General features: G+C 46.5%; 1 protein-coding gene across 2 annotated transcripts in view; it reads left to right on the top strand.

Moving 5' to 3' along the window:
- The window catches only part of CDK5RAP2 (CDK5 regulatory subunit associated protein 2), a 156,614-nt gene that overhangs the window by 30,608 nt on the left and 112,818 nt on the right, over positions 1-13,188 (top strand). For both annotated transcript variants that reach the window (XM_079789850.1, XM_079789849.1), the window contains exons 6-8: positions 5,546-5,669; positions 8,399-8,553; positions 12,179-12,341. In XM_079789850.1, coding sequence (XP_079645976.1) covers positions 5,546-5,669; positions 8,399-8,553; positions 12,179-12,341 — 442 coding nt within the window. The remainder of the gene's footprint in view (positions 1-5,545; positions 5,670-8,398; positions 8,554-12,178; positions 12,342-13,188) is intronic.

The raw sequence follows: 13,188 nt of genomic DNA, 5'->3' as shown, positions 1-13,188 counted from the left end.
GCTGACCAGTAGTATCACCTTTAGTTCTGCCCCTTTTTGAACTTTTTAGAAATGGAATCATATACTGTGCATGCACCCTTATATGTCTGGTCCTTTTCCTCAGCAATGTACTTGTGAGATCCATCCAGGTCTTAAAGTATATCATTAACTCATTCATTTCTGTAAAAACCCTAGGGGCTTAAAAGGGATTCTGAGGGCCCTGGCTTGACCTCGCATGTGCAGTATTTTCTAAGTGAGTGAATGAATGAATGAGTAAATTAAATCAGGTTAACACATTTTTTTATTTTTGTTGTAGTTTTCTTTAGAGGCACATCACTCACCATTCTCTAGGCAGGGAGTCAAATCAACTTTACCAAGCCTGGAAGTCAGTAGTAGAATTCGGTTTATTTTATACTCAGAGCCCTGCCTGCTGCAGGTCTTGCATGTACACATGGAAGCCCAGACTCACCAAGGCTATGCACACTCCTCATACCAGCATGCAGGGTGGAGTGCTTTGTATGCAGAGATTCTCCAAACTGCCCAAATTAGTGTTTAAGGCCCTTTGGTCTGATCTTATTTATCAGTTTATTCAGAAAATATTTATTAAGCAGCTGTTCTGTGCTGCACTGGCCTCAGCTCCTGGGGATGCAGTGGTGAGCCAGACAGACGCATGGGGCTTACATTCTAGTGTGACTGATGAGGATCAAATACTTCAATAATAAATATATCAATACAAACTGGGAGAAGAGCCGTGAGAAAAATAAAGGGAGCTGTGAGAACTTATAGCAGCGGGAGTAGATACATAAGTATATGTCTACTAGAGGCCTGGTGCACAGATTCGTGCATTGGTGGGGTCCCTCGGCCTGGCCTATGGGGATCTGGCCGAATCTAGCAGTCCAACATCCCCCGAGGGGTCCCGAATGCAAGAGGTCACTCTACAAAGTTGCTGTTGCTCCGCAGCTCCTGTATTGAGCGTCTGCCCCCTGGTAGTGTGCATCACAGCTACGGGCTGGTCAGCTGGTCGCTTAGGCTTTTATATATATAGATAGATAGCAGGGAAGAGACCCTGAGGAAGTAGCATTTGAGATGAGGTCTGAGGGGTCAGTAGGAATTAGCCAGGTGAAAGGGTGGTGAAAAGTGTTTAAGGGGAAATAAATGTGCAGTTCTGAGGAAATAGAAGCCTAGGGGGTTCATTCTTGTCTTGCAGAGTCTGGAGGCCTGATTAGAGATTTTGGTCTTTATCCTAAGATCAAAGGAAAAACAGTCATGGGTTTTAAGCAACTGATACAATCAGAGTTTTGTTTTTTAAAAGTTCGCTCTGGATGCTGAGTAGGAAATGTTTGGTAGAGGGAGCGGGAGTGGAAGAGTGAGAAGGCTAGTTCAGCAGCGTAGGTGACAGGTTAGTGAGGGAAGTAGATGGTGGATTGGAAAGACACTTAGGAAGCAAAATCAACAGGACTTGGTGGATGGGAAGAGAGCCGGCAAGGATAGGTTAGGGATCAGATCACGAGCTCCGTTTAAGAATGCTCACCGTGACTTAGCTGCTCCAGCTTTCTCTTCACCAACTTTTAATCCCAAACCCAGTTCACAGGTACTAGAAAGGTTCCTGTTCCTGCTGCTCTGCCGCTGCCCTGGCAGACCTCTTCCCTGCCCAGCCCGCCCAGCCCCAGTGCCTCTCCTGTTGTCCACCCTTAATACAGGCTTCTGTTGACTCCCACGTGGCTGCCTCGGCCCATATCTGTCTCTTCATATATAATGACAGTCCCATAGGTGTTTGGCACTTTTCAGTGTATAAAACACTTTCACATCTATTTGCATTCCATCGTTATCCCGAGAGTTCATCTAATCTTGAGGAAAGCATCATATGAGAGAGGAGGAAATTTCAGATTGGAGAAGGGAAGGGCCATGACTAAAATCCCTCAGCCAGAAAGATCAGAGCTGGCTTAGAACTCAAGTTTGTGACTTCTGGTCCAGCACGAGGTTTCAGATTCTTTTTAGTTTTCATTTCTTCAACATGACTCTACATCTAAGCCCAGGGCCTCTTCTGTAGTGGGGTACGGGGCAGTGGGAAGGGCGGGCTCTGGGTTGGCTCTACCAATAGGGAGGACTGTGCTCTCCGAGCCTTGGCTTCTCAGTCGTTCTACATCCTAGGGCTTTTGTGCAGATTACCTGCCATAGGATACGCACACCGTCTACCACAGACCTGCTCAGTGGGCCTTTCCCTGGACCTCCACCTGCCCGGCACTTGGCAGTGTGTGTGTGATACAACCTTGTTGATGGAAAAATAGCTTTTTATTAATGCCCTCAACTCCCTTTTTGAGTTTTATGGTTGTTTTTATTGGGGGGGAGAGGGGAGAGAGATACGGGAAAAGCCCCTGTTTTTCTCCAAAGAACTATAATTAGAACAGAAAGAGGAAATGTTGATGGTTAACAAGAGTAGCGAGGGTGGTGTTTATAGAAGTTCTCTTTTGTATTGGGTGGAAAGCTGGATTAGACCGCTTTCCTCAGCCTTTCCTCTCCTTAGGTCTTGCAGAGAGTCTTGTCTGTTGGCCCAAATTCTATAAGGAAGGAAAGGGTAGAGGGAGGGAACTAACATTTATTGAGATCCTTCTTAGCCCTTAACCCTGTGCCTGGCACTTGACTTGCTTGACTGCATCTGACTTCACAGCAGTTATGTGAGGCAGCCAGTATTCCCATTTGAGCGAAGAGGAAACGGGGCTCAGGGGAGTGAGGGAACTTGCCCAAGTTGGCAACAGAGCTGGGGCTGATCTGGCTCTGGAGCCCACTCTGCCTCGCTGTGAAGTAAACATATATGTTCGCTGATTTTCCATTGTTCTATTTTTCAGTTACCATAAGGGGACATTAAAACCAAAAGCAGACATATTGTCAGGAGTGAATTTTATCTCTGTAGCTTTAAAACACAAACAAAAATAATAATTCCATTAGTAGAGTAAAATTGTACCATACTGCTGAGTATAAATTTTATTGCTACAGTAACTGTAAAATACAAAGATGATAAATGAAAAGTTGGAACATTTATTATTGGGTGTATATTTTATTGGTATAACTAAAATGCAAGCAAACTGAATAATGTCGTTACTTGTTAAAAATTGTAGTCGGCCTTCTGACAATGTGTGTGATGCTGACTGTAAAACACCAAGGTTTGATCTGGGCGGGCAGGAGGGAGCCAGTATATTTGCACCTGCTGGGTGGAGGGGAGGGTGGGGGAGGGGTAATGGAGCCATTTGCGAGAGGAGGCTCTATGAAGCCCAAGGGCTAAGACATTTGTGGTTCGTTGGAGGAAATTGAGGACTGGAAAATTCTGTATCCAAGGATCAGGAAGGAAAAGCTTCTTTTCTAGAATTCTTTTTAAAAAAATTATTCTTGACACTATTACAACTGTCCCCCACTTCCTCCCCTTTAGTCCAGAATTCTTGCAGCCATATAGAATACCCTCTTGAGAAGAGGCAGAAATGATTGTGAGTCATGTGAACTCCCGACAGTCCTGGTCAAGAAGTGAGCTGAGGGACTGGGCTCAGGACGCTTGGTGGCATTAATCAGGAAGTGGCAGCTTTGGCCTTAGTTCAGGCCAGCGGACGATCTGTTCTCGGCTGCGACACCAGCGGAGGGAAGAATGAGGCCGCTCAGCATCTTAGCAGAGGCAGCGCCGCGGTGGCCGCGGGAACCACAGGCTGTCCTGCAGCACTCAGAGCAGAGGAAGGAGCCCAGTGCTTTGGCCGCCGCATGTGCTAGCACATTAATTCTAAGAGGGCATCACCTCGTTTTTCAAATGAGGAAACTGAGGTGAACGAGGTAATTTACCCAGAGTCACACTGAGGACATAATAGAGGAAAAATTTGGAAGCAGATCTGTTCTGCTTCAGAGCTCATGTTCTTTCTTCCCAGTTGTCCACATTGAATTCCATTAAAATGATATCATGACACTGGGGCCTTGTGAAGGCTCGTTGGTGAAAGGAAACAAGATATGAATAAAACCTTTATTTGCAGGCAGTTCATGTCTGAGGCTTGGACAGCAAGTATGGCCCTCTTGACTTTCCATTGTTCTCAGGCAAAAATTCACATGGCCCGTGCATGTGCATGTCTGATCACATGGCTCTTGGTCGGAAAAGTCTTACATACCCCTAACGCAGGGCTTGGGAGGCTGGTGGTGAATAGATTTGTCCTATTGCAGTTTTCTGAGAAACCAGCTTTAGGTGGAGCCATTTCCTTATATTATTCTGCCTTCTGGAAACCCACAATCATCTTAGAAACCCAACAGAACTGCTCTGAGTACATGTCTCACAAATTCATATCCGACACTGCTTTTCTTCTGGGGAGAACCAGATGAAAGGCGTCAGTGGTTGTGGTCCTCTGTCTGATTTTGTGTGCCATCCCCACCACGGCCTGTCAGGCGGACAGAGTGTTTATTCCGTGGTGCCACAGTGATGTGAAGTCTGCATTTCATGTTAGAGTAACACGGAGTGTGGGCTGCTTGCGTGCTCTCTCCTCCTCATGCCCTGAGTAGTAGCTAGTGCTCACACATAGCAGTGTGCTGTATTTAAAATGCATTCTCTCCAAGCCCCAGCCAGGTAGCTCAGTTGGCTAGAGCATCGTCCCGATATGCCAAGGTTGTGGGTTCAGTTCCGATCGGGCACATGCAAGAATCAACCAGTGAATCCATAAATAAATGATACAACAAATCGATGTTTCTCTCTGTGTCTTTCTCTGTCTCTCTAAAAAAATTAATAAATAAAATTTAAAAATAAAATAAAACGCTTCCCCTCCTGCTGGAGCAAACCAACCTTCAATCCCTCCGATTCATTTTGTTGCATACTTTCTGTGTACATTGGTGTGCCAAGCCAGCTCTCCACCTTCCTACCACTGGTGGAGGTGTGCTTTGTTGGAAGTTTCCTGGTGGGAAACTTGGCAATAGCTGTCAAAAAAGTCTTAGAAGAGTATTTACACTTTGACCCCGAAATTCCCTTTCTTGGAATTGACCCTAAGGAAATCACTGGATAGTTTACATACAAGGATGTGTTTTCATCACATTACTTATAATAACAAACAATAACACTGACATTTGTTGTCTACTTTGTTGAGTACTTTGGCCACTGTTCTGAGAGCTTTGTAAGTGTTATCGGACAAATATATAAAATCAGAAGCAATCTAAATGTTTTAAAAATAGGGATTGATTTAATATAGTACATTTCATATAGCAAATTAGTATGTAGCCTTTAAAAATGATGATACACATTTATATTTATTGACACAAAAGGTGTTATAGTGTGTTAAGCAATAAAATCGTGATGAGATATATATGATGCTTACTTTGTTTTTAAATAATATGTATTTTTATTGACTCATAATTGACATTTAACATTGTGCAAGTTTAAGGGGTACAACATGTTGATTTGATACATTTATATATTGTATGGTCAGTGTTTTTGAGCTACAAATATTAATTAAAATAAAAAGAAGCTCAGCACAGGCCCATGGGAGGATTCGTTGTTTCTTGGGGTGATTAAAATCACTACCTGACTGTCACCCTTATTTGCCTCATTTTGCAGCAAAGCAGTGGAGAGCCTCGCTGAAGGGGGCGGCTCAGAAGTTCGGCGGGTGAAAGAGGATGCTCAGAAGAAGGTGCAGCAGGTTGAAGATCTCCTCACCAAAAGGATATTCCTTTTGGAAGAGGCAAGTCTGGAGACCCTGTGGAGACTGTGTTTCTTGCAGTGGGTTAATAATGGAGTGGGCAGCATTGTGTTTCTTCCTCATAAACTTCCGCAGACACGAGAACCATCCTCATTGAATCTCTCCGGGGTTCCAGCCCCATCAGAGATGCTTGGCATAAAGAATTTATACCCGTTCACCCTGCAAACTGGCCATTATTGTTTTATTCCTATAGATGAGGACATTGAGGTATGGAGAGAAATACTAACCAGTCCAAGTTTAATCCTGCATTTAAATATAGATTGCTGTCTCTAAACCCCGTGTTCTTGCTACTCCACTCTTCTTATTATCTAGTTGCCTTTATTTCACTGAGGAGGAAACTGAGGCCCAGAGAGGGAAGCCACTCACCCAACATTAGCTAAGCCTGAAACCAGATTTTCTGATTTGTAGGTCATTGTGTGTCCACGCAGCCCCTCTCCCTTCCCCCCCACCGGGTCCAGCCTCCACTCCACCATGCACCCGTGTTGACTGAGGACCTGTCTGGGAGGCTCTGTGTGTAGCTCCTCCTCCTGATTCCAGTCAGATGCTTCCTAGGTATTAAACAGGTTTCCTCCATTAAAGCTAATATTAAGTAAACTAATTACTTAAGTCTTGGTCTTTGAAGTCTTATTTCATCTCACTTTTTCTACCTGCAACCCTGATTTTTCTAAGCAGGGAGGAGGAGAAATAGCGCCAAAGAGAACTTCTGGATACAAAGAGTGAATACATTTGTACTGTAATTTGCAGCTAACAATGGCCTTTTTTAGTCATGATGTTCAGCCCTTGTTTATGAGCGTGTACAGATATTAGGTCAATCATACAGATGAGGAAATAAGCTCAGAGAAGGTGAGAAAGTAGTCCTCGTCGTTAGTGGTAGAGCTAGGACCAAAAGAATGGGCTCTGAGCCCAAGTTCTGAATTTTAGTTAAGGTGACAGTGAGACTGCCGTAGCCTGTTTGGCTCAGTCGGCCTGTGCACCCCAGGGCCCCGGGTTTGATTCCGGTCAAGGTCATGTACCTTGGTTGCAGGCTCCTCCCCGGCCCGCGCCCTCTTTGGGGTGCATGCAGGAGGCAACCAATCGATGTGTTTCTCTCACATTGATATTTCTTTCTGTCTTTCCCTCTCTCTTCCACTCTCTAAAAAAATCAATGGAAAAATAGCCTCGGGTGAGGATTAAAACAAACAAACAAACAAACAAACAAACAAACAAACAAGATGATTGTGAGACTTTTAAGAGACTTAACCTAATCTTGCTCATTCATCTTATTTTTCCCAGTAAGTGCCTTCCAGTGTGTTGGGCTGCCAGTGTAACTGATAGTGCTGGGTTGAATCCCTACTCTGTCACTTACTAGCTTTGTCACCTTGGATAAAGCATTTGCCTTCCCTGAGCCTTTGCCTCTGTAAAACGAGGCTAGTGATACGTGCTTTGCCGTAGTAATTGTAATAACAACAGCAGTACTAACAATTTATGGAAGGCTTACCACATATAAGGCCTCCTTCTCAGCGTTTTCCATATATTGATTTAGGTAATCCCCTCAGCAAACCTCGGAGGTAAATGCTGCATCATCCTTTAACAACAGAAAGAAAAACATGATGACACCGGCACAGAGTGGCTGAGTCACTTGCTTAAGGTGACACAGGCCGGAAATGCCTGGTGGTCTGGCTGCAGAGCCTGCGTTGTAAACTGCAGTAATCTGTCTCTCTATGTCAGTGTTTAGGCTTGAGTGAGAATCAAAGATAATATAAACAGAGCTTCTGGTAAAACCTGGCATTGAGTAAGCTCCCACTGAATAATAGGCTTCGTTGTTTGTTGTCTCAGAATATTGGGAAATGATTTTTCCCAGCTGTCATTGAGATTGACAGGCACGCCTCTTGGGGAGACAGCGTTCGGGAGGCACTGGAGGGAAAAGGTGGGGAGGAGGAAGTCACATTTTTCTTGGGTTTCCCATGATGCAGCAGGCACTTGACAGAGCCTCACAACAATTCTCTGATGAGATGGTCATTAGGAAGCTGGGTCTCAAAGAGGTTAAGCGACTATCCAAGGTCACACAGCAAATAAGTGGGAGCTGGGTTTTGAACCTAGTTTGATTTGACTTTCATCTTTGTGATGCAATCAGAGGCAGTTGGCATGAGCAGTCAGAGATGCCCATCTACTCGGGTCACTTTCATGAGCACCAGGGCCTTTGCCCCTAACACAGACGCTGCCTGCATGATTTAGATAATTTCTTCTGTGAGTGCTCAGGTAGAACATACAGTTTTTCACCACCTAAATCACTTTGGAGATGGAGAAAATGTACTTAGAATTGTATCGTCATTATCTGAAAAAAAAAATACTGAGGGGGCGGTGGGGTGTGGAATGAATTTGTGTGGAGATTGTGGTGACTCTTTGGAATTTATGTATGTTTAAGTATTGAGAGGTACGTTATTCCTTGTTCTCATTGAGCTGTAAATATTGATCTGATTTTTCAAAACCACAACAGTTCTTATAGACTTGAGTCTTTTCCATTGGAAATGCCTATTACTCTTCAGGATACAAGAAGGAAAGATGGCTGGCAAATGTATTTATTACTGATTCTCCCCATGTAGAGTACAATTCAGGGAGGGGAAATGTGCCGGAGAAAAAGTCATAAATATTTATATTTTAATCCAATTTCCTTTCAAAGTGTTCCCAATTGTATTGAAAAATTGCATCAAATGCATTTAATTTAACTCTAGGATGTGAAAGCCGCCCAAGCAGAACTGGAAAAGGCCGTTGCAGGGGCAGAAACAGAGAAGGCTCTTCGGCTGAGCTTGGAAAACAAGCTTTCAGAGATGAAGAAGATGCACGAGGGGGACTTGGACATGGCTCTGGTCCTGGAGGAAAAAGACAGGTCTGGCTCTTGTCCCTGTGATACCCTGACAGTCATTTATCTGGCAGTCCTTTTCCCACCCCTTTCCTACTGGTTCCCCACAGTAAGAAAACTAGGAATGTGAGGAGAGAGAGAGAGGTAGTAGATAGAAATTCATGCTGGAATTTTCTACTCAGATACTAAATTTAGCATTCAGTTTTGGCTGTAAGCTTCCTGGTAGTCAAAGGAAAAAGGGAAAAACAATCTTGATGGACATAAGATTCGCATTGTTGATAAAATAAAACAAGTTAGTAACTCAGGAGAAGCCCCGTTTTACTTGACATTGTTTAGACTCTTCTCTTGTGGATCTTCTTGTAGGGAACAGTTAATGTCTACATCCCCACAATAAATACCAGTGCATTTTGTGTGACCTGTTTCTGACATGTCTTTTAATGCAGGCGGAGGGCCCAGGTTTGTACAGTGCGAAGGGCCAAAACAGTGCACACCAAGTACAGAGCTCTTTGATGGTCCAGGAATAAAACGTGTGCCATGTGGACTAAGGTGACAGAACTAGGGATGGAGAAGAATAAGAGAGATATTTAGAAGGTAGAATCAATCACATGTTGGCTTGAAGGGCTTGGTGGCTTATTGGATTTGGGGCTGAGGGAAAAGGCTGCCGAGATACCCCCTCACCCAGATGAGCAATGGTGGGATAGTATTGCAGTTGGCTGAGTGTGGGAGAAAAAGGGAGAAAGAGATGTTTTTGGGTAGAGGGGGTGGGAAGATGAGCTTTCAGTTGGGACTTGTTAGGTTGAAGGATTGTGCTAGCCAAGAGGAGAGTCCAGGTGGTACTTGGGTATATGGATCAAGGCCCGGATTAGAGGAGATAAGATTCATTCATTAGCCACCCACTGAGCAAGGCCTGGGTTGGGTGCCAGGAATGCAAAGGTGAGCACTGTCTTCCTTACAGGGAGCTCCCAAGTGTAGGAGGGGACAGAATTAAAGGGAAGATGGCGCTGGAGGTAAGGTCGGCGTCTGTGCTGTGACAGAGGCGAGGGAGCTTTGCTTGGGCGAGGAGCAGGGAAGGCTTCTCAGAGGAGGAGTGCTGGGAGGTGGGGGAGGCAGCCTTGCCGAGCGGGGGAACGGCATGTGCAGAGGTGTGGCGTCTGGCTCATTTCAAGGTAATTACAGAGGAAAGGGGTCCCCGATGAGACTTGGATTCTCATCTTTTTGGAAAAGGGAATTTGGGAAGGATTAATGCTTGTTGAGTTCTTACCGGCCCAAGCGGTGGGGTCTCCATGGACGTGGGTAGTCAGGTGAAAGGCTTTGTCTTCCTGGGGTTTCCTAGAGGTCTGGCTGGATAGGCACAGAAACCTGAGTTGTCAGCACTGCGAATGCGTCTGTCCCAGGGGTAGGTGTCCCAGCCTCACTCCCAGAGACCAAAGAGCAGCCAGATGCCTACGCTGGGTTCCTGCTCGCTCTGGGCACGGCCCTCTGGTGGAGCTCTCCCGGGTCTGAGGGCAGGGTTTCCTCCCTGAAGACGGGCCTATCTGGGAAGCTAAATCCATACGAGAAGGTGAGTGCTGAGCGCAGAATTGGAGTAAGGGTCTCCGTCATGCCCTGGTGAGATGGATCCAGATTGGCCACACAGATTGGCCCGCCTTGGGCAGGGCCCTCACGAGGATGTCCTTGTCTTTCTGGCCCCCACCACCCTTTTCAAAGGTGTGCACTTTAGCTACTTGATTTCCTGCCATCTGACCTTGAAGTTAGTCTGTATCTTTAAGGTAGTTGACAGTAAAGAGCCCTGCAGTCAGGTTTGGCCGTTGGATATGTTTTATCTTTTTTTTTTTTTAGAGTTTAACTAAAAACATCTAATTTTATGTAAGAGTCTGAATTTCCAGATTCTCTTGAAAACCTGGGAGGGGTGGGAGGACGGGCCGTGGTATTGCTGGAGTGCGGCCGCTCCCTCAGGCGGCCCGGCGCTCCTGCTTGGCCGCAGTCCCCGCAGGCCTGCCCTGCTCATTTCCACCCCAGCTGCACCTTGCTGTAAGGTACCCAAAAAACAGTTTTATCGAGGTGGAAGGTACACACAAGGCAACGCATGCATGTTAGAGTACAGTTTGGTGCCTTTACCTCTCCAGTGGATTATGTGATGATTTCAGAATTGAGCCCCTAGAGGGCACTCTTACTTCTCTTTCCTAGTTTTGGGGGGTGTTGTATTGATGCTGCCAGTTCTCGCTGTATCCAGTTGTCTTAGTCCATTTGATGCCATAACAAAATAATACACACTGGATCGCTTATAAATAATACATTTATTTCTTACAGTTCTGGGTGCTGGAAGTCCAAGGTCAGGTGCAGCGTGGTCAGTGAAGGCCCCCTTTAGGTCCTCTTTCTCGTTGTGTCCCCACCTGGCAGAAGGACCAAGGGATCTCTCTAGAGCTTCCTTTAGAAGGCATCACTCCAATTCACGAGAGCTCCACTGTCATGACCTTGTCTTCTCCCAAAGGCCCCACCTCCTAATGCCACCACTTGTGGGGACACACAGTGTTCAGACAGTGCGCCAGGTGCTCCAACTGCTTTTGGTGCCCTCCCCACCTGCACCTGGGGCACCTGTCCTCTTTCTGCCACAGTAAGTTGCTTTTTAGGCTTAGCTACAAACACTCTTAAGGTCTTTTGACAAAATGCTAATCATTGAATGCTAAAAAAAGTACTAATTATAGCAACTGTCACTTGTTGAGTTCTGCCATATGCCTGGAGCTGTGGAGGGCCCTTTTAAAAAGCTTATCTCCCTCCCACGTAAGCAAGTTATCCCCATTTTATAGCTGAGGAGATGCAGGCTGAGAGCTGAAATAATTTGACGGTTTTGTCAGGGAGCAGTTAATAGAGGGAATTTAGTGGCCTCCAGAAGGGTGTGTTCATCTCTACCTGAGGGGGCTCTCGGGGTGTCGATTGGCAAAGCTTCCCAGAGAATAATGCCTAATGAAGTCTGGTGTATGATGGGTGTCTAGGAGGTGGAGGTGGCGGTGGAGTTGTGAAGGGCATTCTAGGTACAGGAACTGTGGGAACAAAGGTCCAGAGGCCCGGGGGGGGGGGGGGGGGGGGGAGGGGTGGTGCTTCCTGTGAGAGGTGACCCGAAGCTTCAGCGGGGCCTCTGATCTCGGCCCTAAAAGCTCGGGCTCAGCTGCCTGCCGAGGAGTTTGTTCTTCATCTTGAAAGTCAGTGTATTTTAAACTTTGCCCTGAGACGCCTCGGAGAGACGTTCTTTGTTTTTCACATTTACCAGAATATTTCTGCTTTATTGATCATGTTTGTTTAGCCTTCAGTGCCAGATTTCTTTTGGAGAGAAGATTTCTTGGCTAAAAAATTTAGTAATCCACAGCTGTCGGTGGTGGGGGCCGTTGAATGGCTGAGCAGCGGTGTGACTCAGTCAGACCATAGTCCAGCAGCTCAGAGGGTGGATCGCCCGGGGCCAGGCTGGAGGTGAGGGGACAGTTAATGTCACACGGATTCTGGCCCTTAGTCTCCGACCTGCAAAATGCGATTTCGTTCATGTTCAGTCACTGGCCATGTCTACTTTGAAGATGTCTGGCCCCATTTTCTACCTCCTCCTGCTCCGCTGAGCTGAGAGAGCAGTGTAGAATTAATATTGAAATCTGTTCTCTTTTAGACTGATTGAGGAGTTGAGGCTGTCTTTGAAGAGCAAAGAAGCTTTAATTCAGCGCCTGAGAGAGGAGAAATCTCAGATGGCGCCTGCTGCTGAGAATGTGTCATCTGGAGAGCTCCGCGGGCTTTCTGCTGCTCGCAGGGCTGAGAAGGAGAGAGAAACCGTGGTGAGGCACAGCACGTGGAGGGGACTTTAGTTAGCACCCCAGACTGCACGGGCCAAGGGACGCACATGCAGGCCCCCTGCCTCACCCACCCTGTGGGCTGAGGATCAGCAGAAACTTCCTGTCAGGGGCCTGGCATATTTTTCCCCCCCCAGCCTTGTGTTCACAGAGTTGGTTAAAACACCAGTCCATACCTGCTTGCCTCTGTTTTATTATGTGTTCATTTGTTGTTGCCTGGGGACTTGATCTTATTTTCATCCTTTGGATTTTCTTAGGATAAAATTGTGTTACTTTCTCATTTCACCTTTTGTGGTTAGAGGCCGGCTTAAGGCCAGCTGTGGTCTGAGACTGCAGAGGCAGTGGGGCAGGCGGCTGCCCTGTCTTGGGTGTGCCGCGCACAAAGGGACTCCGGGTTCCCCTCATCTCAGCCGCCTGGCCACCTTGCGAGGCTGGGATCTCCGTCCCTCATCGAGTTTAGAAACAGGCTCAGCTCAGAGATGTTGTTGTATTTTCCTAGGCTTCAAGAGGTGGGTTAGTAGTACCGATCCCAAAGCCTCCTGGGACCCCTCCCCACACTAGGCAGCCTCCACAGCAAGCTCTTTTGAAGAGGGTGGGCAGGACCTGGAAGTGCAGGTAGGCCTAGTCAGACCTTCCCATTCCTGTTGGACCACGGGTGCTGCTGCATGTGGTTTGTTCACCTCAGGGACATTCTGGATGCTCATGGAAGGCTTGACTTCATTTTGGAGCAGGGTCTCCTTTGTCCCTAACACAGCAGTGACTTCCTTAGCCTCGTATGAGTTTTAGGCTGTCATCAGCCTTTGTCTCCTGCTTCTTTGAACCCTCTGTCTCA

This window comes from Cnephaeus nilssonii, assembly GCF_951640355.1.
Source record: "Cnephaeus nilssonii genome assembly, chromosome: 14".
NCBI classification, from domain to species: Eukaryota; Metazoa; Chordata; class Mammalia; order Chiroptera; family Vespertilionidae; genus Cnephaeus; species Cnephaeus nilssonii.
The sequence above is the reverse complement of the archived record's forward strand: the minus strand, read 5'-3'. Positions and strand labels throughout refer to the sequence as shown.